Source organism: Papio anubis, chromosome 18, assembly GCF_008728515.1.
Source record: "Papio anubis isolate 15944 chromosome 18, Panubis1.0, whole genome shotgun sequence".
Lineage (NCBI taxonomy): Eukaryota > Metazoa > Chordata > Mammalia > Primates > Cercopithecidae > Papio > Papio anubis.
Window position 1 is genome coordinate 6,499,791 of NC_044993.1, and position 25,648 is coordinate 6,525,438.

General features: G+C 44.5%; 1 protein-coding gene across 3 annotated transcripts in view; it reads right to left on the reverse strand.

Annotated features, from left to right (window-relative positions):
• CDH13 (cadherin 13) overlaps nucleotides 1-25,648 on the reverse strand; it is a 1,254,348-nt gene that overhangs the window by 298,708 nt on the left and 929,992 nt on the right. For all 3 annotated transcript variants that reach the window (XM_017953611.2, XM_017953610.2, XM_017953612.3), the window contains one exon: nucleotides 5,485-5,663. In XM_017953611.2, coding sequence (XP_017809100.1) covers nucleotides 5,485-5,663 — 179 coding nt within the window. The remainder of the gene's footprint in view (nucleotides 1-5,484; nucleotides 5,664-25,648) is intronic.

Genomic DNA, 25,648 nt, shown 5'->3' on the forward strand with positions numbered 1-25,648 from the left:
TTTAAACATGATGATAATGAGAAAAGTATTAGCATTAAATCAGAAAGGCCTAAAAACATTTATTTTCCTAAGAGTATGACTACTACCTCTATCTTTCATTGAAGGCATTGGAGGAAATACTATCCTTTATTACCATTGTTCTTTTCTGGCAGCTTGATTTGATACCATCATTTTCACAGATTTCTTTAGTATATTTCTGGAGATGCACGCTATATGACAATATTTTAATGTGGATCATTTTGACCAAACATATAGTTCTCTTTGGACTTGCAGCTACACATCGAAATTCATTGACTAGATGGCATAGGATGTTCTCCCTAACATTCTTCAGTTTTCTTCTTTGACATATTCAAGGACTCTTGAATGTCTCATAGCAAGTAAGTACACATAAATCTAAGACTAAGTCCTTATGTAACACTTACCATGGAAAGAAAGAAAGAAATTCTCTCTGTTTTTACATTTGGCCTAAAAATTTGAGCATTATAAAGTTTCAGAAAATGCTTTACCAGCTGAAAATATAAAATAAATTACATTCACAGCCCTAATATCTTTTATTGTATGTACATTTTCACGGGCAGGCTATCACTTTCCCTAGATTATCTGGAAGATAATAGATAATGAGGTAAAGGCAAATTCAAACAAAGATAGAAAAGTGCTCCGCTCAAACCCCTTAAAAAGACTAATGATACTTTCTCAATGTAAATGTTAAGATTGCTTTTTAAGAGTCTATTTTGGAAACTATTTCCATTAAAAAAGAAGAAAAAAAAAAAGAAACCCTGACCATTAGCTATTCTGAGTAGTTGCAAATTGTGGCTGTGTTCAGAAAGTTGGCAGATTTCAGCAGATGAATTTCAGTCTAGCAGCCAAGATGATCAACTAAATAAACCATTTATCAAACGTTAGAGACCTTTATCTGATTTTATTTTGTAGTGCAGCCAGACATAGTTTAAAAACATAGACAGAGATGCCAGAAACAAGGAGCTAAGTATGGCTATAGAAAATAATAAAACAGTGCCCCAAACGAACCCAATTTCATTTACTAGAATATATGGCTCTTATTTTCTGCAAACATTTCCCCAAACACTTAAGCAAGAGGCACAGATCCTCCCGTCCATCCTATTCACCCAGTGGACCAAGGCACTATTTTTTAAAGCAGTTCCTGCAGAAGGTAAACATAAAGTGAATAAATTAGATTACTGGATGATTGCACAAGGGTAAGACTAAGCTTTCAACTATAATAAAGTAACTTCCTCTGTTTATATATCCATGCTAGAATGTGGATCCTGCAGAATGTTCTGAGATAATATAAACTTAAGGAGCACAGGTCATCCGCTCATCCACCCCGCTAACCTGACAGATCTTGACCCAGTGCCTATTATTTATCCGGTGCTATATTTGGCAATGGGAATAGAGAGAAAGAACAGAACAGAAATCCAAGGTCCCTTTCTTCCGGAAGTATATGTTCTGGTAGGGTTTCCGAACAAGTAAATGGATGAGCTTGTAATGGAAAATGCACATGTCTTGGGGAAACTTGCTATCTATTAATGCTGAGCTTATGGAGGGGGAAGAAATGGCCAGTTCACCTGCCCTCAAGCCAGTGTGAATCACGCTCTCTTCCTCACATCCTTCCTGCCTTTCATCTCTCAACAAATATTTCTTTGAGCATCTCTCATGTGCTAGGCACTGGGAATATGTCATGGGAAAGCCAAATATCATCCTGCAAATTGCATGTTTGAGCATTGACTATGGTGAGTGCAGGCAGAGAGGCCGTGGACTCTTTCAAGAACGGTGGCTGCCAATCCTTGGAGCAGGAGAGGAGCAGATTAGATGAGGGCACCTGCTTCAGTTGGCTTCAGGTGAGACATCCTGGGAGGGGAGGAGGGTGGGAAGAAGAAAGGATGACAACCAAAGTGACAACAAAGTAAGGGTCATTTCTCCACTGCCCTACGTGACTATCCTCAGTTACAAGCCTTGTTACGAAGTAAATAAGTAAAAGGCAGGGACAATGATTAGGTAGACAGATTCAAAGAAAATTCCCATTGCCTGCCACTTCCCCACTCATCTTGCATCATCTGTCTCTCCCTTGGTGAAACACTCGCTGCTGGGGTCCTCTTTGGTAGACGCACTTAAGAAAGGAAATGGACTAAATGGAAAATAAAGACGAAAAATGGTTATTGTGTCAACTGAGCTCCTGTCACCCAATGGGCTTCCAGAGCATCCACTTAACACACCTTAAAATCAACTTGAATCATCTCAAAGTCCACAGGGTCCCAAATGGGATACTTTCTTGAATGAATGCTGCAAAACGCTGTATTAAATGTTCTTTCTGCCCAGCAGGCTGAGAAGTAGACTTTAAAACCACACCTAAGACAGGCCTTCTCAGAAAGTCTTCAGAAATAATAATAATAATAAAATCCCACAAACCTGCTGAAGAAACTATCGCATCCATGTGAATCCTACAAGAAGTGCCGCGTCTCAGTGAGAGGAAAACATTGCAAACTCTGGGAAACTCCATTGGACATCTGATGTGCAAGCTTTTTACCCTCAAAGACAAGAACTTAGAGTCACGTTCCACCTCCTCAGCAAACATGCTGAAGTGAAGCTTATCACAGCACAAGGAAATAGCCAAGGCTCGCCTAAATTTAGGGACATTTCTTTCCTTTGGATTGCACTGATGTTGCCTGGATCAGCACTGAACTCTGGAAACCCTCACGGAAGAGTGATACTCTTTATTCATTTTCATTGATTTTCCAATTTTGGTTAAATTGCGTTGATCTTTTTCGGGGGCCTGTTTATGTTTTGTGACTAGAAATGCTTAATTCAACTCCCATAATTACACACTTATTACAACTTAATGAAAGCCCAAATGAAAAGATCATGAGCTGAAAACACATTTGTCCCCTAAAATAAACTTTTAAAATGGGATAATTTACTACATTATATCTTTGATTTATAAATAGAGACTTATAAAATATTTTCTCTCAGAACAAAGAGAAGCTGAAATGGAGAAATCACTATGCTTCATCTTTTTCCTGTGAAAGGATCTTGCGAGAAGCTTCGGGAGCATTAAGGATTATAGGAAAGCTGGCGTGTGTGTGTGTGTGTGTGTGTGTGTGTGTGCGCGCGCGCACGCACATGCCAAGTGGGCAACAGAGAGCCTTGGGAAGTCATCTCTGGCCTCCAAAAGAAGAAAATACGTCAGTCACAAAAATAGGGAGGGTTGGCTGGACACGGTGGCCCATGCCTGTAATCCCAGCACTTTGGGAGGCCGAGGTGGGCAGATCACCTAAGGTCAGGAGTTCGGGACCAGCCTGATCAATATGGTGAAACCCCATCTCTACCAAAAATATAAAAAATTAGCCAGGCATGGTGGCAGGCACCTGTAGTCCTAGCTACTCAGCAGGCTGAGACATGAGAATTGCTTGAACCTGGGAAGTGGAGGTTGCAGTGTGCCAAGATTGTGCCACTGCATTCCAGCCTGGGCAACAGAGCAAGACTGTGCCTCAGAAAAAAAAAAAAAAAAAAAAAAAAGAAGGTTGGAAAGAGAATGGGAGATGAAATGAAGGAAATGGACTCATTACTTTTTCTACTTCCCTATCCTTTAACTAGAAACAAGTACATTTTCCAAAGGACAATCAGAGTTTCAATGCAAATTTCTTTCTCTCTCTCTCCCTTTCAATAATTACCTATTTCGAGCTTCTGTTTCTCACTGCTTATGTAAGATCTTCGTTTTATTTCCAACTCTTTTTCCTTTTCTTTCCCTCTATGCCAACAAACATATAATTAGGATTTTCAGGAGTGCTTCAACCATGCTAGGCAGTAGAAATACAAGCATGCATATGATCACAGTCTCTGTTGTCAAGAAACGTACAGTCTAGGCCATTGTTGCCCCATAGAACCTTCTGGGGTGATGGAAGTGTTCTAGGTCTGCACTGTCCAGTACAATAACCACCAACCACGTATGACCGCTGAGCACTTGAAGTGTGGCCTATGTGACTGAGAACCTGATTTTTACATCTTGATTTCAGTTAATATACTTTAAAATTGCAATAACCCCATGTGACTAGTGGTTACTGTACTGGACAATTCAGGCCTAGACCAAGAGAAAGAGAATCTTCTTCAGAGACAAATGACAACCTTAATTAGCACATGCCAATTTCTATAGGATGGCGACAGGCAAGGGTAGTCAGAGATGGGAGGAAGAACAAGAGTGTGGAAGAATCAGGTGGATGAGGACAGCTTCTTAGGGAGGGATGATGTAATCCAGAATCTCTTGAGAAACTACAGCATGTAAGAGAGGAGAAAGCAGAGGAAACGACATTCTGAACCATGGATTTATTTCATCAAAAACACTGAGGGGGAATTGCACAGAGCCCCTGAGGGAAGCCTAGCAGTTACCACAGAGTGGATGGTTCTTGCAGAAGGTCAAGGACAACTCCAAGGTGCTATGCCTGTGGGATGATGTCAGGAGCAGGGAATTGCAGAATAGGAGCAGGCTTAGGTTGGATGGAGAATGAAGAATGGGTAGGAATCCACGAGTTGGTTTAAGGATGCTGAGTCTGGAGGGCTGCAAGGGTCTTCTACTTAAGGTAGCTTATGGTAAGCTACAGGGTGGACCTCAAACTCAGGAAAGGGCAGGGCCAGAGGGGCCCATGCAGGTGGAAATGTAATCGAGGTGGAAGCACATGTCTCATCTGAAGGGGGCAGCAGACCCTGGATCCACTGGAGCATCACACCTCACATCAACGATGGTGCATGTGTGGAAAGTGGACCTGATGTCTCCAGGATTTCTGATTTCCAGAAAAACTGGAAATTGGCATTTTTAAAACAGAAATATGAAATGTAAATATTTTGATATGGCAACTAATTCTAAAAGCTGTAAAACACCGTGGGCAAAACCAAAGAGCAGGCATGTGGACTGACTGGTCCAGGGGTCACCTGTTTGTGACATGTGACCCAGGAGACGGGGGAGATTTCGCAGAGAGAGCCAAAAGGGACGAGAACAGAGATGGAGGAAGAGAGGGGTTCAAGGAGGAACGCAGGATGCCTGCAGCAAAGGGTTAGAGAAGGGAGTCATGGCCATTTGACTCTGCAGCAGGGACAGCCTCTGTGATCTTGGACGAAGCCACCTTCCTTCCCTTCCCCTCCTTCCCTCGTCTTTCCCTCTCCCTTCTAGCATCAAAGCAGGGGCTAGAGGCAGAGTCTGGAATCACCAGGGCCTAGAGAATAAGTGGCTGTTGAGGAAACAGGTATCAGGTTGAGTGAATACAAACAGTTCCAAGCACTTTAGCCTTTTAGAGCATGTGTTTTCCGGGGTCACATAATATCCCATTTCCCTTTATAGATTTTCCCCACCAAAACACGGTAAACACCTGATTTCTGCCTTTACAGTATAAAAAGCCACTGACTGGAGCCCCACATCATCCCTTGCATGAAGCCACATTCTGTTCCCGTGAAAAAGAAAGCGTATTCTTTTCAGCTCACCTCTCGGTCCAGCAGTGCAGGTGACACAACAGTGACAATGTCTCCTTTCTCAGGATCGATGTAGAACATGTTGGGAGATGGCTTGTCAGGCGTCTGCTGACGGATATTATACCGCAGGAGGGCATTATCAGTGGCTGGGTCATCTGCATCAAAGGCTGTCATCCGCATCACCGTGGTCCCTATCGGGGCAGGACAGAAAGGCAGGGAATGGTTATCAATGGGTCAGCAACGGTCAGAGCCCCTTCCCCACCTGGGCAATAGCAATGCAGCAGTGTGCCAATCACTCTCCAAATTAAAAAAGAAAAGTATTTCCTAAGCTTTGCTATGTTTCAGCTGTTCTTCCTCCTTTCCTTCCCTGCTCCATCCCATGGAAAGACTTGAAATAAAGAAAAAAAAAATATTTGCTGTACAGCAGACTGACCGCTTAATTTTTCCGTTGATACACTGTTTATTTTCAGGGGCTTTCATTCCACTGTGGACGTGGCTTTGCGACAGGGACATTCTTTTTTTTTTTTTTTCTTTTTTTGAGACAGAGTCTCACTCTGTCACCCAAGCTGGAGTGCAGTGGCATGATCTCGGCTCACTGCAACCTCCGCCTTCCAGGTTCAAGTGATTCTCCTGCCTCAGCCTCCTGAGTAGCTGAGATTACAGTCGTGCACTAACATGTCCAGCTATTTTTTGTATTTTTAGTAGAAATGGGGTTTTATCATTTTGGCCCGGTTTGTCTTGAACTCCTGACCTCAGGTGATCCACCTGCCTCGGCCTCCCAGAGTGCTGGAATTACAGGCATGAGCCATCACACCTAGCTATGGCCTTCATTTTTAAAGCTCTTATTGAATGCCAACTCTATGCGCCTGGGCTGGGTGTTGGGGAAACAAGAGTACAAAGAGGCATGTTCCCGGGCGTGCAGGAGCTCAGAAATCAGTAGAAGAGATAAACATATAACAAGCATGAGACCTATCAGGTACATTGAGAGAGGGTGTTATGAATACAGAGGCAAACAACCTCATCGAGTCTGGGATTTGCACAAAGGTGTCTGATGCAGACACCTAAGAAGAGAGTAGGCAGGAACAAGTAGAAGGGACCTCAAAGCAAAAAGACATTCCAGTTAAAGGGAACGAGAGCAAACCTAATGTGTACCTACTATGTAGCAGCTGTGTTATTTTAGGGACTTCCAATATAAAATGAGGGTACCACGGTTGGGTTCACTCACAAACAAGCAAGAGTCACACAAACAGGACCTGATTCTATAACAAGCATGTGGAGTGTTAGGTTATGTCAATGATTGATAAGGGTGTCAGATAATAGGTCTTCCTCCCATGCAGCTGATATAAAGGGAAACGGGTATATCCGCTGTCAAGGACCATTGGACAGCAAAGAGTAACACAATGCCTTCACCTCCTTGGCATCTACTTTCAGAAACAACTGCATGTGTCCACAAGGGACCTGTGCAAACAAATTTCTAGCCGAATTATCTGTCTAGGTGAAAAATTTGGAAACAGCCTAGCTGTTCATCAACAGGGGAATTGTTAAAATGATAGTATTCTCACACTGAGATATTTTACGGCAGCTTAAAAAGATTGTAGATCGAATGGGTTCTAATGTGGGAAACTCTTCAAGATATACTATTTAGTAAAAATGTCAGGTTGAGGAATGTTCGGGGTTCAGCACCAGAACAGAACATTCTTGGCTCATGCAGCCCCTTGCCTTTGGAGAGCAGCAGGAACAGCATGGTTCTGTTTCCCATTGACCTCGGCATGGAATCAGCATTCTCAAACAGCGGTCCAGGCAGCCACTTGAAGTATACGGAAACTGATGTGAAATGTGGCACATTTTAACTTTCCTTACCCACAGGATGATAGTGATATCATTTTTGTGAACTTGCTTACACACAGAACATGCTACAATACTGTATTCACATGTTTTACAGGTACAGTTTATAAGTGCATAGAACAAGGTCTATAAGGAGAACTTCTTTCTGGTGATGGTGGTTAAATGTGGAGAAGAAGAGAGGGGATTGGGATTTGGCATGGTCATCGGGAAAGATGTTGGCCTCATCTATAACATTTTGTTTATTTTTACAAGGTGAATGTATTGCTTTGGCCATTAAAATTTAATTTACAAAGAGTATAATTATAAGTACCCATAAAAACATGCCTGTTGGTTTTGATGATTGACAATAGCAATTGTACTGCTATCATATTTGGCTTAGGGCATCCTGCCTAACTATAACTTTTTATCCCAATATATTCTTCTACAAATGTAAGGCCTCATCTTCTGATTTTGAATCTGTCTGGACTCAAAGTGTAACCTAACCGGAAGAGATCAAAGCAGCTGATGTATGTTCATCAAAGAAGCAGGAATACTCATACGAAGAAAACACTGAGGCCTAAAGGAAAGATAGAATTCATCTGGTTTTACCACCACCCAGTATTGCTTTCCCTTCCGTAACAATGCTTCTCTAATCATCAAAGCCAGTTTTTTTTTTTTTTTTTTTTTTTGAGACGGAGTCTCGCTCTGTCGCCCAGGCTGGAGTGCAGTGGCCAGATCTCAGCTCACTGCAAGCTCCGCCTCCCGGGTTCCCGCCATTCTCCTGCCTCAGCCTCCCGAGTAGCTGGGACCACAGGCGCCGCCACCTCGCCCGGCTAATTTTTTGTGTTTTTAGTAGAGACGGGGTTTCGCCGTGTTAGCCAGGATGGTCTCGATCTCCTGACCTTGTGATCCGCCCATCTCGGCCTCCCAAAGTGCTGGGATTACAGGCTTGAGCCACCGCGCCCGGCCCAAAGCCAGTTTTTTTTTCCCTCACCACTGGAATTAGATTATCAGCCATTAGGCCTGACTGATCAGATAAACAAGGAAGGTCTGGCCACCCTCAATGTTCGATTGATTTGTTAAGCAGTCTCGGTTAATTTCACCAATGGTGCCATCCAGCCACATGCTTCAAGGTACACTTCCTATCCACCTTGTTTCTTTGCCCTGAGAAACGGTCTCAGGGCAAGCTTCAAGGTTCAGCGCCCAAAAAGCACATTCTTGGCCTATGCAGCCCCCTTGCCTCTGGAAGACAGCAGCAACAACATGGCTCTGTCTCCCATTGACCATGCTGCAGAACCAGTGATATCAAACAGTGGTCTAGGCCGTCACTCGCAGTCTACGGAAACTGATGTGAAATGTGACACATATTAACCTTCCTAATCTAGGCAAACTTGAGAATTACCCCATCAGAAATCAGAGGCAGATTTCAGGCCTGCGATCTTACCCAGGGATTTGCTGTAGGGAGCTCCGTGTGGCCAAAGACATAGAAGGAAGCCTTAACCCCATCAATTCCACACCAGTCTCTGGTTAAGTACACTTGACCCAGGGCCTTGCACCTAGTTAATGTCTAATGAATGCTTGATTGATTGGATTTGTGCCCTATTTAATCTGCCTTTAATTGAAGTCATAGAGGGTATAAAAATGAAGTCATCATGGCTTGCAACTGACATATGCATTAAAATGATTAGAGGAAGAAAAAAAAAGACCTCTCAGGTTGATGAGTCTTTAGTTTTCACCAGGAAATTCACTGAGGATATCTTTTTGTTTACAGATTTGACAACACGATATAACACAAAATTATCCTGGAATATTCCCAAGCATACACAGAAAATGCTTTTTATTTTAATGGATTTTTACAGAACAACTGAACTCGGTCTTCAGCCCTGTGTTTGTCTCAACCCAGACACGAATGCATCACTGGATTTACTTTGGAGGAAATCGCGCCTCTGTGGGAACCGCATTGTGCATAAGTCACGTAAATAGGTTTGCAGCATTGAAAACAACGACTCTGAGGTTACATATCTGGGTTCAAGTCTTTAGAAGCTGTGTGCCCATGGCCACAGTATTCATCTCTCTCTGAGCCTCAGTTTCCCCGTTTTCAACATTCCTCTTTGCTTGTTGTGACGATTTCATGGGATGACCTATTTGTACAGTGCCTAGTACATTAGTGTTCAGAGAAGATGCCCTGTAGTATTAAACTCTGTCCTGGCTTCTGAGCCAATTATGGCAGTGCAGGCAAAGGCCTAAAATACAGGAGACTAGGATTAAGTTGTGCAAAGAATGTGGGACAAAGGGTGACAGGACAGCCCTCTCTCTTACAAGGTCCCTTCTCCCTTCCACCCTGCCCATGGTCTTATCGTGCAGATCTGGGTTTCTATTGTGGCTATCACAACAACCGTCAACACACACACATGTGCATACACACATTCTGTAGTCTACACCATGTCTCCACGTGGTCCTCTAGTCTGCCTCTAAGACCAGGCTTTACTCTGAACCTCAGCCTATCTGCTGAGTGCAATGCTTGGCCCTTGCCAGTACCTCCTCTGGAGGCTGGATCATGGTTTCCTTACTTCCGTGTTCTGCAAAGGCTGGATAAACTCCCTAAACCAGCATTCCCTAAATTGGTTCCGAGGAACTCTGGCTTCATAGATTCAGTGGAGAAACAGATTTGGGAAATATGTGACAAACACCGCGAAGCAGTGTTTCCCTGGAGGACTTTTCAATGCCTTTATTAAGCACGCTTACAGCGTCAATCTCCAAGAGCGGGTGGATGCTGCCGCACTCGCCAAACTTTGCTGTTGATGGAACCTCTTTATCTCAGAACTGTCTATCTTTTCGTGATGGGCCACATGGTCCTAGATGTGAGCTCTTGGACGGTATAGACTCTTTTATTCATTTTGTAAGCCCAATATCTGACACGCAGTACGTCTTCATCAGTGTTCTTTGAGTTGAATTGCCTTCTTGCCATTCACTGTAGTGTTGCCTCACTCCACACTGACCAGAGCCACTAATAACTTGTCTTCAAAGAAGAACGAACAACTAAGCAATGTGCCTGGAGATTTTCCACAACTGCCTCTGAGCTTCCTGTTCAAGGTGCCCTGGAGGTCCTTGCTGAAATGGGATTCCTGGGTCACACATCAATGCTATGCCCAAGGCTGACATGTAGCAGGTGGGCATCAGTGTACCTGCTCCAATTGCCTGTGGGTGATGCCTGTACCTCTCCTCTTATGCAGTCCCACACACTGGAGTCCATGTCCACCACTTTGTTTTCACCAGCCCAGGCAGCTTCCCATCCGGGCTTGTCTTGTGTTTCCAGACAGCAGAGAAAGGATAATTATACGATAGACACGCACTGGGGCTTCCACACAGTACATTTCTGACTTTTCCCCCGTCACAATATTCTCCTGAGTGTCAAAATAAATTATAATCACCCTGTCACTCCATGAGCCAGATGAACTAGCAGCGGCTCCTCCAAAGTGGGAAAAAAACATCCCAGGTTGCTGGTTGAAAGTCTCAAGTCGGGCCGTCATTTTCTTTTGTTGAAGGACACGGCCGCCAGCCTGACGGGCTGATTAGCAAGCCTGATCGCTTCCTTGTGGCCAGGTAGCCCCTTCCTCTTGACTGCAGCTCTCTGATTAAAGCAAGTGCCACCTGGTTTCTTGACCTTGAAAGCCAGCTTTGAAGTTTTGCTTTCCTGTGACTTCAAGCACAGCCAAACCCTTGAGAAAGGAGAGTGCAGATCTGACAGTGATGGAGGATTTTCGGTCAGCCGCAAGGATGGGGATGCTCCAAAAGACAGTGACAAAATTATTCTGTTCTTAACATTTCTTTGACTCCATCCCTAAACATTTCCTTTGCCTGATCAAAAAGTGTCAGGCTCATTTTTTGCAAAATGCTATTCCTATAAGCGAATCATGTATTGAGACATAGACATTCAGATCTATATTCAGCACCGGATTTCTGATAGCACAGTTAGGGCAACCGTGTGCTTTCCAGGGAGAAGTGTGATGTTAAAGCAAACATGAGCAGAGATGGCAGATGTCACCAGGTGAACCTCTTTGATGTAACGAAATAGCACATAATTGTCAAGCATCAAACTCACTAGAGGAGGCAGTGAGTTCTAATTCCACCCAAATGATGGTTTCTGTGACCAAATGATCTAACAGTTGAGCTTTCAAAGGAGAATGTGGTCATGGATCCTGCACTGCACCACGTTACTTGTGTGTTTGCCCCTGTAACAGAAGACAAGCCTTAGACCAGCAGCAGCTGAGGGTGCTCAGCCAGGTGAGACAGATGCAGAAGCTGCTATTTTAAATTCTAACATTTTGGGATATATCTAGTTGGAATGATTCTCATCGGAAACTAAATTTCCATTGAAGATCCTTCGGTTTGAAGGTTTTGGGCCTCCTGGTTCCAAATGAGAACGAGATAGTTCTCCCAGGACTGAGGGGATTCCAGGACAGTCCTGGGCAAACCAGAATGAGGTGGTCACCCTGCAGGCCAAGTTTTGCTTTCAGATGTAGACATGTCTCTTGGTCATGCGCAGCAGACTGCCGATGTGAGAACTGTTGCAAATGTGACTTCAGTGCCTGGGACACAGCCCACGACCACTCACTCAACTGACTGCCCCAAACCCACCAATCTAAAATTGCTTCCTGACCAAGCAGGTGGACATGAGCCAGTTCTCTCCTAACAGTCCTCAACAGCAAAGAGAGAGACCTCAGTGTGCAAAACCAAAGCAGAACCAAGCCAGTGGCCCGGCTAAGGACTTGGGCTGTCTAGTTTTAAGCCCGGGCCTCACCCACTGGGCTTCTCTGGGCAGTTAAACCCCAACTTTTTTTGTTGTTGTTTGAGACAGGGTTGCTCTCTGTCTCCCAGGTTGGAGCACAGTGGTGTGATCACAGCTCACTGCAGCCTTGACCTCCCAGGCTCAAGCAATCCTCCTACCTCAGCCTCCCAAGTAGTCGGGACTATAGGTGCATATCACTCTGCCTAGCTAATTTTCATAGAGATGGGGATGGGGTTTTGCCATGTTGCCTGGGCTGGTCTTGAACTCCTGAACTCAAGCGATCTGCCCACCTTGGCCTCCTAAAGTACTGGGATTACAGATGTGAGCCATCACGCCCCGCCTCAACTTTTCATTGACAAAACAGCTCCTCTCTCATGGGTTGTTAGAGGCACTGAGTGGATCAATGTTCTCTCAACCTCTTGTATTTCCATTAACACCTTCCCCCAAGAACATTTTTAGACATTTTTTCTACTTGACACCCTCTCACTCCATCACAAAATGTTAATTCTATAGATATACTGTATATCTATTTATGCGCTATGGCCCTTGCAGGGCACAAACCATTGTAATATCTAATACATCTAATATGTTAAATCCAACTCTCCTAATGACCAATTTTCTCTTGCTTAGAAGTAATATTGCCCCCTTTGAGAATGTACAAATTAATCTATATGCAGTCCAATACCTGGATGATGGTAAGTAATGGAGAAATGTAAGTTTTATTGTTATTTTAATTGACTCTCACAATTTAGAACTCAGTTCTGTGAGGACCCACTGCTGAGTGCAATGATGACGAGGGAAATGTCTTGTGGGACCCAACCACTTAGGGCTTAAGACATACTACTTCTGGGACTCACTCTCAGGATCTATGGAAGCAGGAGTTACTTAAAGTCTCATCAGGAAACAACTCCTCTCTTCCCTTAGACAAGCCTAGACACTTCTGTTGAGTGCACGCATGCATGCATCCCCTTTGTCTGGTCATGTCAACATTCTTAAGTAGACAGCAATTGATAGGGAAAGTGTCGAATGACTAGTTGATGAAAGATAACCAACCAGCCTGATAGGGATCCAGAGGCAGCCCACGTTTGGCAGGGCACGCGTTCCTGGAAAGCCACCCATGTGATGAACCGTAAATAATGTCTCATTTTCCCACTGGCCTACATTTGCTTTTCAGACTGGCTTTATTTTCATTTGAGGGGATGTCCAATTGGAAGCCACTCCTCTTCACTTTTTTTTTTTTCCCCTTTTTTTTGCTCATCTTCAAAACACTCTACTGGCCAGCCAGGTGGGAGGAGGAGGTTGGCTCTCAGCTCTGGGTGTGAAGACTGTTAAAGAAATCCCTGCCCCTATACTCTGAGGGTAGGAGGATGGAACTGCAGAGTGGCAAAGAGGTGATTCCAGTCCGATTTTTGGGAGAAGACGGAAGCAGGCTTAGGCCTAAGGCAAGGTCTGGGAGATTTGGCTTTGCAACCCTTGCTCCTTTTGGGGGCCAGTCCCTCGGCTGCCCAGTTATCCAGGGGTTGTCATTCACCAGCACAAGGACCCCTCCCACATTTTCATAGGGTGGCTCAGCTGTGCATTTGATCCAGAAAGTGCGTGGTAATGTGAGTTTTGATGAAGATACTTATGACCTTTGGTCGGTCCTCTGATAGGAGCCCAGTCCCACTGGCCTCGAAGGTGGGAATCTCTGTGGTCAGAGTGGGAACTGGGCCAGGAGTGAGAAGCTCACCTACTCACTCAGTGCCCATACAAGTAGCTTCACTTGAGTAAAGTGCTTTCAAGACAATCGGGAGAGTTGGGGATGATGGCAAACTGGAGCGTGTGCCTCCTGCCTAAGGCAGCAGCTGCCTTTTAGCTCAAAGGAATTACCGCACGACTGAAATATGAGCCTGGACTAGCTAGTCCTTTTGAGTTTTTGAGAAAAGGTGGGAATTCGAATTTTTGTATAAACTGTCAAAATGTTTACAGGTTAGATACTAGTTCAAATTTAAAAAATAAAAGATCATTGAGTGGGACTAGGAAGGCCAAAGAAAAGAGGTTATGGCAGGCCTCGGTCTGAGGCCCACCAGCTTTTGATCTTGGTTACTGGTAGAGCCGTTCTTTCCCCCAAAGGCATGAATTAAATGTTGTTGATGAGTCCTCCAGTGATAGATTACAACTTTAAAAAATGGTACATCCATTGGAAACATCTTGCCCTTCTTCCTCCCACCTCCCTGTTTAGAACAGGAAAATTCATCTGTCCAAGAATGATCTGGCTCAGAGAGCTCTCACCCTGAGGGAGAACAGCACTGAATAAATGGGCATGAGATATATATATATATACTCCTGATGCAGGTTTGAGTCGAGGAAGTGCCATCCCATAGGAACACAACGCTGCTCTTAAAAATGAGAATGCCTTAAATTTTGGGACAGTTGCTGACTTCATTTGAAAGCAGTCCTAAGTGTCTCCGTGCCGCTGAAATTACCACAGGCTTGAATTGAAATGCAATAGGCTTCGCTTCTCCTCTCCACTTTACTTTGTCTCCCTGGAGCTAGTTGGTTTTTTAAGTATAAATTGACAGTCAAATATGTAATAAGTTACGACAAGTTGAGCAATGACTGTCTCCATCTGTTTTCAAAGGTTGTTTATTTTTATTCTGATAAAGAGATAATGGCAACAGGACCACCTTGTGATTATTTCAGGTTTTCATTCACTGCAGTTTAACCTCCAGTGTCTGCCCTTCTTTCTGGTGAGCTATGGTTTAATGAAGCTGAAGAACTGTTTATGACATATTAGCTAACACATGGCCAAAACTGGGGTCTCCCCATCATGATTCACTTTACTGTCCTAATTTCTTCATTTTATCCAGATTTCTACAGTAATATTTTTCTTACACCCTTCAAAAATTCCACTTAATCTTTTTATCATTCCTATGAAGTTCTTTTTGAAAGACATAGGATACTCTATGCTGAATTAAATGATCTTGCCTAAAACCACTTCAAAAATCAATTTTAAGTGGAAACTTTGTCTTTAATATTCCAAACTAATAATAAAAAAATCTTTATATTGAATTAGCCTGGAGTAGTTGTAACTCTCAAATATATTTTTCCATAAACTCCTAAAAACAACAAAAGGACACCGTGGGTGTATTTTTGTTTGTTTAACCAATTTAAGAGTTTTTTTGAAACAGAGTCTCGCTTTGTCACTGGAGTGCAGGCTGGAGTGCAGTGGTACGATCTCAGCACACTGCAACCTTTGTCTCCCAGGTTCAAGTGATTCTCATGCCTCAGCCTCCCGAGTAGCTGGGATTAAAGGCACTCACCACCACACCTTGCTAATTTTTGTATTTTTAGTAGAGACATGGTTTTGCCATGTTGGCCAGGCTAGTCTCAAACTCCTGACCTGCCCAAGGTGATCTGCCCACCTTGGCCTCTCAAAGTGCTGGGATTATAGGTGTGAGCCACCTCGCCCAGCCAATTTCAGAGATTTTAAAATGGCAAGTCTAGTCCTCTTTACAGCAGTGGTTTTCAGTGAGGGGTATTTTAGCCCCTGTACAGGACATTTGGCAATGCCTGGGGATACTTTTGGTTGTTACAACTGGGGCAGGGGGTGTGATATTGGCATCTAGTGTGTAGAGGTCAAGGATGCTGCTCTATATCTGACAAATACGAAAATGTTTAAAGGCACCAAAATAACGCTTTGCATGTAGTAAGAGTCTAGTAAAAATTTGCCAAATGCACAAGTGAATAAATACATGAATAAGTGAATAAATAAAGATGAGTTTTTATCATTTTTCTTCTTTTACAGCTTAAGGTAAGATAAAGGTGGAGTAGGAAGCAGGTAAATAATTGATGCTTGACTGACACTAAATATTAATGAACCCCTAGGTTAATTCTGAACAACGGGCTTATTGTCCCTATCATTTATATCTATTTAAGGGCAAAGGCACAGCAATTTGCTCTTTAAAAACACAGACCATAGCCCAGGCATGGTGGCTCATGCCTGTAATCCCAGCACTTTGGGAGGCTGAGGTGGGTGGATCACCTGAGGTCAGGAGTTCAAGACCAGCCTGGCCAACATGGTGAAATCCTTTCTCTACTAAAAATGCAAAAAATTAGCTGGACGTGGTGGCACGTCCCTGTAATCCTAGCTACTGGGGAGGCTGAGGTGTGAGAATTGCTTGAATCCGGGAGGCGGAGGCTGCAGTGAGCTGAGATCACATCACTGTACTCCAGCCTTGGTGACAGAGAGAGACCCCCTCTCAAAAACAATAACAAAACCAAACAAACAAAAAATACACTATATTAGGCTAGGCTAGATTGAGATAACAGTCCAACCCTGTCATTTCAATGGCTTAGCATATAATGTTAATTTCTCACTCAAGTTCAGTCCACTTTGGGGGTTCCCTTCAAGGGGCAGACCCTCTCCAAGTGGCGGCTTAGGGATCCAGACCCTTGCATCTTATAGCCATGCCACCTGGAACATGTGGTTTCCTGATTGCTGCAGGAGGGGCAGAGAGATGCAAACTCACCTGCTGACTCATTGAATGCTTCAGTTAGAAATGACACACAGCACTCTTGCCTGCAGTTCAGCAGCCAGACCTGGTGTCTAAGGCAAGTTCAAGAGCAGGTGGACTTCATGAATGTGTGTCCTGTGCAGTTGCACAGAGTCCTTTGCTCAGATGGCCCCTCTGTTGTGTTTAGTGCTCTGTTGTCACCCTCTAGACATTCTTAATTGTTGTTGAACAAGGGACCCTGAGTTTTCATTTTACAATGGGCTCTGCAAATCACACAGACAGTCGTGGTCAAGAGCCAGGAGTCAGATGGTGGAAGGTCTGGGAAATACAGGGGGGCACCTGGACACTCAGTGTCTCGGCCTCAGTGCCTATACTCAGGTGATCAGGCAACAATGCGCATGCCTTCCTTTTCATCATTATGGCCCCAGAACTGCACCTGCTCATTGAACTCTTGGTTCCTCTAGCGGTTGTTTCCCTACTGGGTGAGAAGCAAGATGTACCTGGGCAGAAGTCAAACAGTGACTGCGCTAGGGTTGGACCTTCTCTGGGAGTGCCTTCTCCAGCCCTAAGCTCTGGATTCCCTGTCCTGGGAGACCTGTGCTGGCTTCACAGTTTATTCCTCCTCTGGCTCCCAGCTCTTGACCTTGCTTTAGACACTAGAGAACTGCTATTTCCTTGATTTCTGCTTTAATTTGCTGTATTCTAAGCTACATGCTCCTTTTTAATGCAATACTTCTGCTAAATTTCCCCTGCCCTTTTTTTTTTTTCTGGTGGGACCCACCAGATGTGGGCCATACATGAGAATATGGTTGAGCAAACATAGCCTGGGGCTATTGCCTTGCAACTCTGGCTGCTCATTGAGGATATTTTAAAATACTCTTGATGTCTGAGACTCTCCCCCAGAGATTTTTATTCTACTGGCCTGGTGTGGGGCGTTGAGAGTGGAACCCTTGGAATGCTAGGAGGTGAACAGATGGAGAATCTGACGCCTTACTTCCTGGATATGTGATCTGAGCAACATACACAACCTCACAGAGGCTCAGTTTCCTTACCTGTAAAATGGGCCAACACCTATGACTGTGTAAAATATAGGGGGCGCTGATGAGGAGACTTTTGTAGTAATTCCATGGAGGAGGACATACACGTGTGGACTGTGCACCAGAAATAGTTCTTTTAACAGCCCTGCCAGATCAGTAATCAGTAATCAGATCATCTCTATGTTAAAAGAAAGATAATCAGGCTTGGGGAAGTCAAATAACCACTCCATCATCACTACTGGCAAGTGGCTGAGTATGGACTCAGAGGGACACACACAAGCATCTTCCTGAATGAATATGAAAGTTGGTGCGAGAGTGAAGGGGAGCTAACCTTTATGAGGGTTCATGCCACTGCAGATGACTCAGGGCACTGCAAGCATTTAATCATCCCAAAAACCCTGTGAGGCAGGTGTCATTAGCCCATTTTATGGAGAGAGAAGCTAAGGCCCAGGGAGGTGAAACCACTTGCCCATCAGCACAGTTATCTAGCTGGTAAGTTGCTGAGCTGAGAGGCAAACCCAGGAAGTATGGTTTATTCTCCCCACTTCCCTACTCAACTCCACACAGTTCATGTCAGTTAGGTATTTCACATTGCATTTTGCAGGTAGAATAATTTTCCAGAATTCTCCCTACAGAGTGGCTATTGAGCACCTTGCCCTGCACTACAGCTTGTCTGCGGCATCTTCGAGCTAGGTCCAGAAGCCCAAGGGACATGTAGGACCTATATCCTTGAGGTGTAGTGCAGGACAGATGATTGATGATTCCAGAACCACACCTGTTAGGTGAGTGACCTGGCTGAAGTTCCAGGTATGATCAACAAGGAACTCCACGAGGTTTGCAGGGTGCTGGTGATTACTGCAGTTACAAGATACAAATGAGCCAGGATGTTGAAATACCACACAATTGAGACTCCGTGTTCAACGGGAAGAAAGTGCCAGCAAATTGCTAGTAAAGCTGTAATGTTGCTGATTTTGCAAACATGTGTTCTCCAACTTGATAAGTAAATACATATTGGGTAACATGGTGATGTTGCAAGCTGTTGTTTTATGGCTGGGAAGTCGGCTGCCTGCGATTGATGCGAGCAATGAAAGTATTTATAAAATAACACTGAATTAGAAGGAGTTGCTTTATGAGTCTATGGAAATGGATCTTTTATGAAGAATAAAACTTGATGAAGGATCTCTATCAGGGTCACACAGAACTGAAATTAAATGTGCTGGGATTGAGATCTAAGAGGGGGCCTTCTGGACTGTCTGGGCTCACAGCCTGGGTAGCTTCTCCCAGGCCATCTGTGCCCCATGGAACTGGAGAGTCATTTCCATGTGACGGGATTCATTTCTCTCCACTGTGGATGTCACAATTGACAGCTGTAATACCTCTTCCAAGCCATGAGGCCACCACTCAAGGGATAACTTCGATCCGTGAAACTTAACAATGCACATTTGATTCACCCTCATATCCCCTGAATGAAACAGGGCCAGCCACACAGTAGGTGCTCAATAAATATTTAAGGAGGAAAAGGAGATTTGATCCAGGAGCTTCTGGCATATTCTGTATGAATACTCTGTTTCATTCGTGGTTTTAAATGGTCTTCCCCATGTGTTCATTTCTACCCTACAATAATACCGCTTTTCCAGATTGGAATGCTCTTCTCTTGGAAACCACCTGGCAGGAGAGAGAGCAAAGGCACCTGCTCCCCACACCCCAAGGGCCAATGGACATGACTCAAGAGAGCTGCACTTGATGCTCCCCCGGATCTGGGTTGTGAGTCCCGCCCCTGAGTGGCAGTGCCCTGACTCCACTGCCTCTGCTACAAGCCAGCTCCTGGGGCCGGCTTCAGGGCTCCAGAATCATCACAGCTCCTGCTCTCCCCAGGCTGACATCTCCAGCCTCTTGTTAGGGGAGAGATCCACTCATCAATTCCCCTTTGCTAAAGAAAGTCTGGGTTGGTTTTCATTGGTTACAACCACAGGGCACCATCTGACATAAATCCCCACTGGCCTCCCATCCAGACTCACAATACTCAGAGGGTTAGGAGCATGCCCACAGGAGACAGAGGGTCCCCAGTTGCAGTCCCAGCTCTGCCACTGAACAGCTGCTCCTCTCTGGACAACTGTGAGCCTGAGGTTTAATGATGGTAAGTGGGGACAGTAATGGTTTTCACCTGATGGGGTTGGTGCATGGATTAAGTGAGTCACTGCATGTAACATTCAGCCCAAGACACCGTGTGCTCTGAGAATATTGTTGTTATCAAAAGATGGGGGAGGCATGGCCCAGAAGCACCACTTTTGACAAAGAAGCAGAAGAGAAGTCTTGAATGAAAGCTAGGTTAGTGTGAAATGGTTCTTTTTAAAAACAAACAAACAAACAAGCAAAAACAAAGTAACCCTAGGTTGTCTAAATAGATTTGTACAAGGGAGGCAACTACCATTTTAACTCAATATTAAGCCTCAACAATATCCTGGGATCTCTCCCATGCACTTGGTGAGACTCAAGAGATAGTTAAAATATGACTCTTCCTTGCAAGTTGCTGAGAGCCTGGCAAAGAAGATAGGCATTTAGGCACCGCTTGGGTGAGCATATGGTGTAGTAGTGGTTTAGAGCCCAGGTTCCAAGATCAAATCCTGCCTGCTTCAAATCCTGCCTTCAGTTCACTCACTGAGGAGCCTGGGCACATGGGCAGACTCTCTGAGCTGCAAAAGTCACTTCACAGTTACAAAGGCAGTCATAAAAGTATGGTTAGAAAAATAACAGTCCCAAACATCCCTATATCCTAATCCCCAACACGGTGAATATCTTACCATGTTATCTTACAAGGTAAAAGAAACTTAATTGATGTGATTGAAGATCTTGAGATGAGAGGCTTATCCTGGATTATGTGGGTGGGCCCAACAAGGTCCTTGTAAGAGACAGACAGGAGAGTCAGAGAAGGAGATGTGACCAGGGAAGCAGAAGTCAAAGAAAGAGATCTGGAGACACTATACTGCTGGCTTTGAAGACCAAGGAAGGGGCCAGGAAGCAAGGAGTGCAGATGACCCCTAGAAGTTGGAAAAATCAAGAAAGTGAATTCTCCCCTGGAGCCTCCAGAAGGAACCAGCCTTGCCTACACCTTGACTTTAACCCAATGAGACTGATTTTGGACTTCTGGCCCAAGGGTAAGAAGATAAATTTGCATATTTTAAGCCATAAATATGTATATGTGGCAATTCATGACAGCCACAACAGGAAGCCCATACTAGTGGTGTCTGTCTTGTCGGGTATCTGTGATGGGCAAATGAGAGGCAGAGGACGTGCAGCTCTGGGCTAGGCATGTTATCTGCTGAGCCTGTGGTTGTGGTGGTTGCTATTATCATTTGCAGCAGCAGAACAGGTAGAAGAATCAGATTCTCCCTCCAACCGAATGAGTAGGGTGGACATATTACACTCTTTCAGAGGTGGCAACTTTGAGGCAATGTGTCATCCGTGAGCACTGTTGGAACGCTGTGCTCTATTATAAGAGGAATCTAGGCTAAAATGAAGAATTTCAGAAAGGACAAAGCTAAAGGAAAAAAACCAAGATCAAATTATAAACTTCCACTATGGCCTCTGCGAACGGATGGCCAGGAGAGCTACCTTTTGATAGCCAAAGGGATGATGCCATGAGCAAGAAGCAGCAGAGATGGGCTGGGTGTGGTGCTCACGCCTGCAATCCCAGTACTTTGGGAGACAGAGGCGGAAGGACTGCTTGAGCTCAGGAGTTCGAGACTAGCCTGGGCAACATGGTGAGACACCTTTTTCTTAAAAAAGCAGCAAACTAAAACAAATCAACAGAAAAACACCAGCAGCAGAGGGTTCTGGAGGGGGGAAGCAGAGGGATGAGGGAATGTCAAATTGAGAGGGTGCACACAGGTGTATGTGTGTGCAGGGGCTTTGATTCACTCCAACTAAGGGCCCAGGAGGGCTGCACAGATCTGAAGCGGATATCTTGTACTGTAATAGTTGTCTGTTACACCAAGTATCACCCAGAGACTATGACCAAGTAAAAGAAATTTATGAAAACTGCAGAAACAAAAGTGGTACCAGGGTCTCTTAAAAGTCTCCCAGCCTATGTGACCTTAGGGGTTTGGAGACACTGCAGCAGCCTCCTCAGTGTGTAATGCACACACTGTATTTTGCACTATCCAAGAATCTCATACATTTTAAATATGAGATGTGCTTTTATGGGTCAGTCCCATTGTCTGCTGCAGGACAGAAGAAATCCTGCCCACGTGTTGCAAACAATGCGTTTTGTTCAACTCCAGTCTTTATGGGGGCCTATTTTGTGGCAGGCCCTGTGCTAGGGCTGTGGGTACCAGACTGAAAAGGCCTCATCTGGACTTTCCACTGGCCACATTTTGCTGGAGACCGAGACGCTTAAACACAGTTTTCTTGCAGCATGAAGATGCACTAGACAAAAACCCATGATCAAGGTTGCCCTGAAAGCATTTGGTATCAGGGCAATGTGGCTCACCGTGGATGTAAGGTGACTCTTGAATAGTTTTAGTTATTCTCCACTGAGATTTAGGGTGGGGCCAGCCTCAATATGTTTTTCCTGTGTGAATGACTGTGGAAGGCCTGCTCACCCCCTGACCTATTTGATTATTATTTAGCACTGAAGCCTCTAATATATTTTCTTCCTTAGAATAACTTGCCCATTCACTGAGCACAAAGAAGTATTAGGGCCTGAAAAACAGCAACACTGGCCATCTTCAAATTCTCCCTCCTGCTATGAGACTGGACACATTGAAGATTTTTAAGAGCTGAGAACTTTGAGGCTCTATTTGCAAGTCAAGCTGAAAAAACACTGAGTTGAAAAGCCCTTTGCAGCTGCCACTTGAACTGCTATCTTCCACACCCTTGAACTTTCTGCTTCTGCTGAATTCCACCTCCTGGACACACTCCTGGCCCAGCAAAACTAAAATGTATTGCCATCTAAAAGTCCGACCTCAGCAGAGAAAAGACACATCAGGGAAAGCCGTAGAGTCCTGTGCACCTGTTCCTGCAGCCTATACAACTCGCTTTAGCAATTGTGGGCAGTCAGAAACCCACGGGCAATGGAAGAAAGGAATCAGCTGGCATCCAAAGGGAGACCAAAGCTTATACTGGGCTAATGCGTGTGGGGCTTAATGCCTAGGTGATGGGTTAATAGGTTCAGCTAACCACCATGCCACACGTTTACCTATGTAAGAAACCTGCACATTTTGCACAAGTATCCCAGATCTTAAAATTTTAAAAAGTTCATACAGGACGATGATTTATAGGCAGATCAACTTCTTCAGGAACAAAGAAGAGAAGGAGAGACAGTGAAAGGAGACAGAAAGGGAGAGGCAGAGAGGCAGCAGTCTGAATGATTTATTATCTAGGAAAGCTTTGCCCTGCGCCTCACACAGTGTGGCCGGGTTTCTGCCTCCTCAATTCTGTGTTCTGCTGATGCTAATGGCTCACCCGTCACTCACTAAATCCTTTTCCTGGGGATGCTGTAACAAATATCACAAACTGGGTGGCTTAGGGTCTCAGATACTTGATCTCTCACAGTTCAGAAGGCCTCAGGTCCAAAGTCAAGGTGTGGGCAGGGCTGTGCTCCCTGGACGCTCTAGGGGAGGTCTGTTCCTTACCATATGCAGCTTCTGCAGCTGCCTACATTCTTTGGCTGGTGGCCACATCTCTCTCTGCCCTGCCTTCACCTCGCCTGTGCTTCTGTGTGCCTGTGTTCTCTCCCATTGCCTCTTTCTTCTAAGAACACCTGTGGTGGCATTCAGGGCCCACCTGGATAATCCACCGTACTCTCATCTCCAGACCCTTCAATAAATCACACCCGCAAAGACTCTGCTTCCAAATCAGATCACATGGACAAGGCCCAGGGAATAGGACTTGATCTCATCATGCCAGTGATTTCAAGTTCACGGTGCCAAAAGGGCATGGAAGTAAGAGAGAAGAGAGTTTGTGAGATGCTTCCTCAGCTGATACACTTGTGAACTGTGCTGACTGCCAGAGAGAAGAATGGAACCAGAGGAGAAAAGGAGGCAACTTTGCTTCTAATCTCATCCTACCCCACAGAGAACCTCATGATAGAACGCCCTGATTGATCCTGTCACACGAACTGTTTATGCCGCCCAGGGTATGTGCCGAGTACCAGTGTGCACATCTGACCCCAGGAAGACTCCATTATTATCCTTGTGTGGTTAATGGGAGAAGAGAAGTGACTGGCTCAGGGTTGCACAGCCGGTGTGGGTGGCACCAGGATTGGGGACTGAGGACTCAGCGTCTCTGCTTGGGGGCTGTGTTCTGCAGCCAGGAACGACACAGACAGCAGATGGCAGAAGGAACAGGACTGGGTCCAAACATGAGAAGCACACAGGTGTCTTGTGCCCAAAGAAAGTTCCAGCACATTTCTTGAGAATCAGCTCCTTGGAGAAGGGCTCCTCTGCACGAAGGCGTTGCCAGTTCTGTTCTCGGGGTCAGTTAGAAACAGACACGTTTTCTAGGCTCAATTCACAAACAACTGTAAGGGGCAAGCTCCTAAATCTCAAGATGTCTGCACTCGAGGCATCAATGTTATCTTTTCAGAAACGCAGCGAAGTGGCTGGGGAAGACGAATGTGTGACATCCGCTCACACTTAAGCTCTTTCATGGGCTTGCTGGATTTAGAGGGAAGGAAATCTGTCACAGAGGACACGCGCTTTATATTTTTCTATAAAACCATGGTCAAGACAAGTCTTTTCTTCATTTCTTTCCAATCTTTAAAGAAAGAAAAATGTGCACGGTGTATTTGTTTTCTCTTGGAACCACAAAACGTTTGAGCAGAGAGAGGCGTTTGAGTTCACTGTGCGCCAGGGGTTGCTACGAGTGTTTTTCTGGAATGTCAGCCATTACGGCTTATATGGCTTTCTTGTATCAAGAAGTAAATTTTATGGAAAAATTTTAGAACCCTCTACCCTGGCCCTTGGATTGTGGCTGCAGTCCTGGATCCAGCTGGTTCCTGTGGTTTTCAAGGAAAACAGACAAAGCAGAGACTATCAGGAGGAGAGAAGTTAGTGGGTGGTCTAGATGCTGGGGTATTGTCATATAAAGACTGGTTGTAGTAATTGGGCCTGGCTTGGAAGTCTTTTTTTTTTTTTTTTTTTTTTTTGCAGCTTCATGGTTGGTTTTGGCCAAACTTTTAATTTAGTATTCTGTAGTTGTTTAACACACACTTAAATGGTCTTACTGAGGGAGGGGAAAGGGGAGGTTCTTGCAGATTCCCAAGGAAATGTGAGAAAGGCAAAAGGGCCAGCATTATCCATTTGCTTTTTTTGGGTTTACTGGGTGAATAGCACTTTCCTTACATAGGCATGTGATTTCAGGTTTTTCATACTGAGAACATTGAGATTTCAGTTGGAAGACACCCTGAAATCTTATGAGTAGCATGCCCCAGCCACCTTCCAGTAGCTAGCTTGTTTGTATAGGTAGAATGATTCATCTGTCCATTTTAGATGGCTAGATGTTTTGTGGAAGATCTTAGAATTGCTTGCCTCATTTACTGGGAAAAATCAAGATAGGAAGTGGACTTTAGGGATACAGGGATACTTGTACTTGGAAAGTTGCAACACTAGTACAAGTCTTAACACATTTAACATTTGCTTGTTGAAAAGCAATGTCATAAAGTCAAATAAAATTAAACATGTTTTACTTTTTGCCTCACAAGAACATAAAAATTACGGAGGGGAACTTAACTGGGAATTTTAAAAATGTAACACATTTTTTCCTTTTAGTAGTCCTTGGGTAGTTATGACAGAATAGTTTCCACTTTTTGTTTCTTTGAACCGGGACTTTGGTCCAAAGTTTTGTTTGTTTCTAGTATCTGCTTCTGCCTCCCCCTCTATCAGATCAGCCTGGCTTGGAAGTCTTAATCTTTGTTTCAGATTTAAAGGGCAGGAATGATACAAAGAAAGGAAGGAACTAGGCTGACATGATGTGAAGGTGTGTTCCTGTAGGGTAAATGCACCTGGGAACAGTGACTTAAGCATACCCTT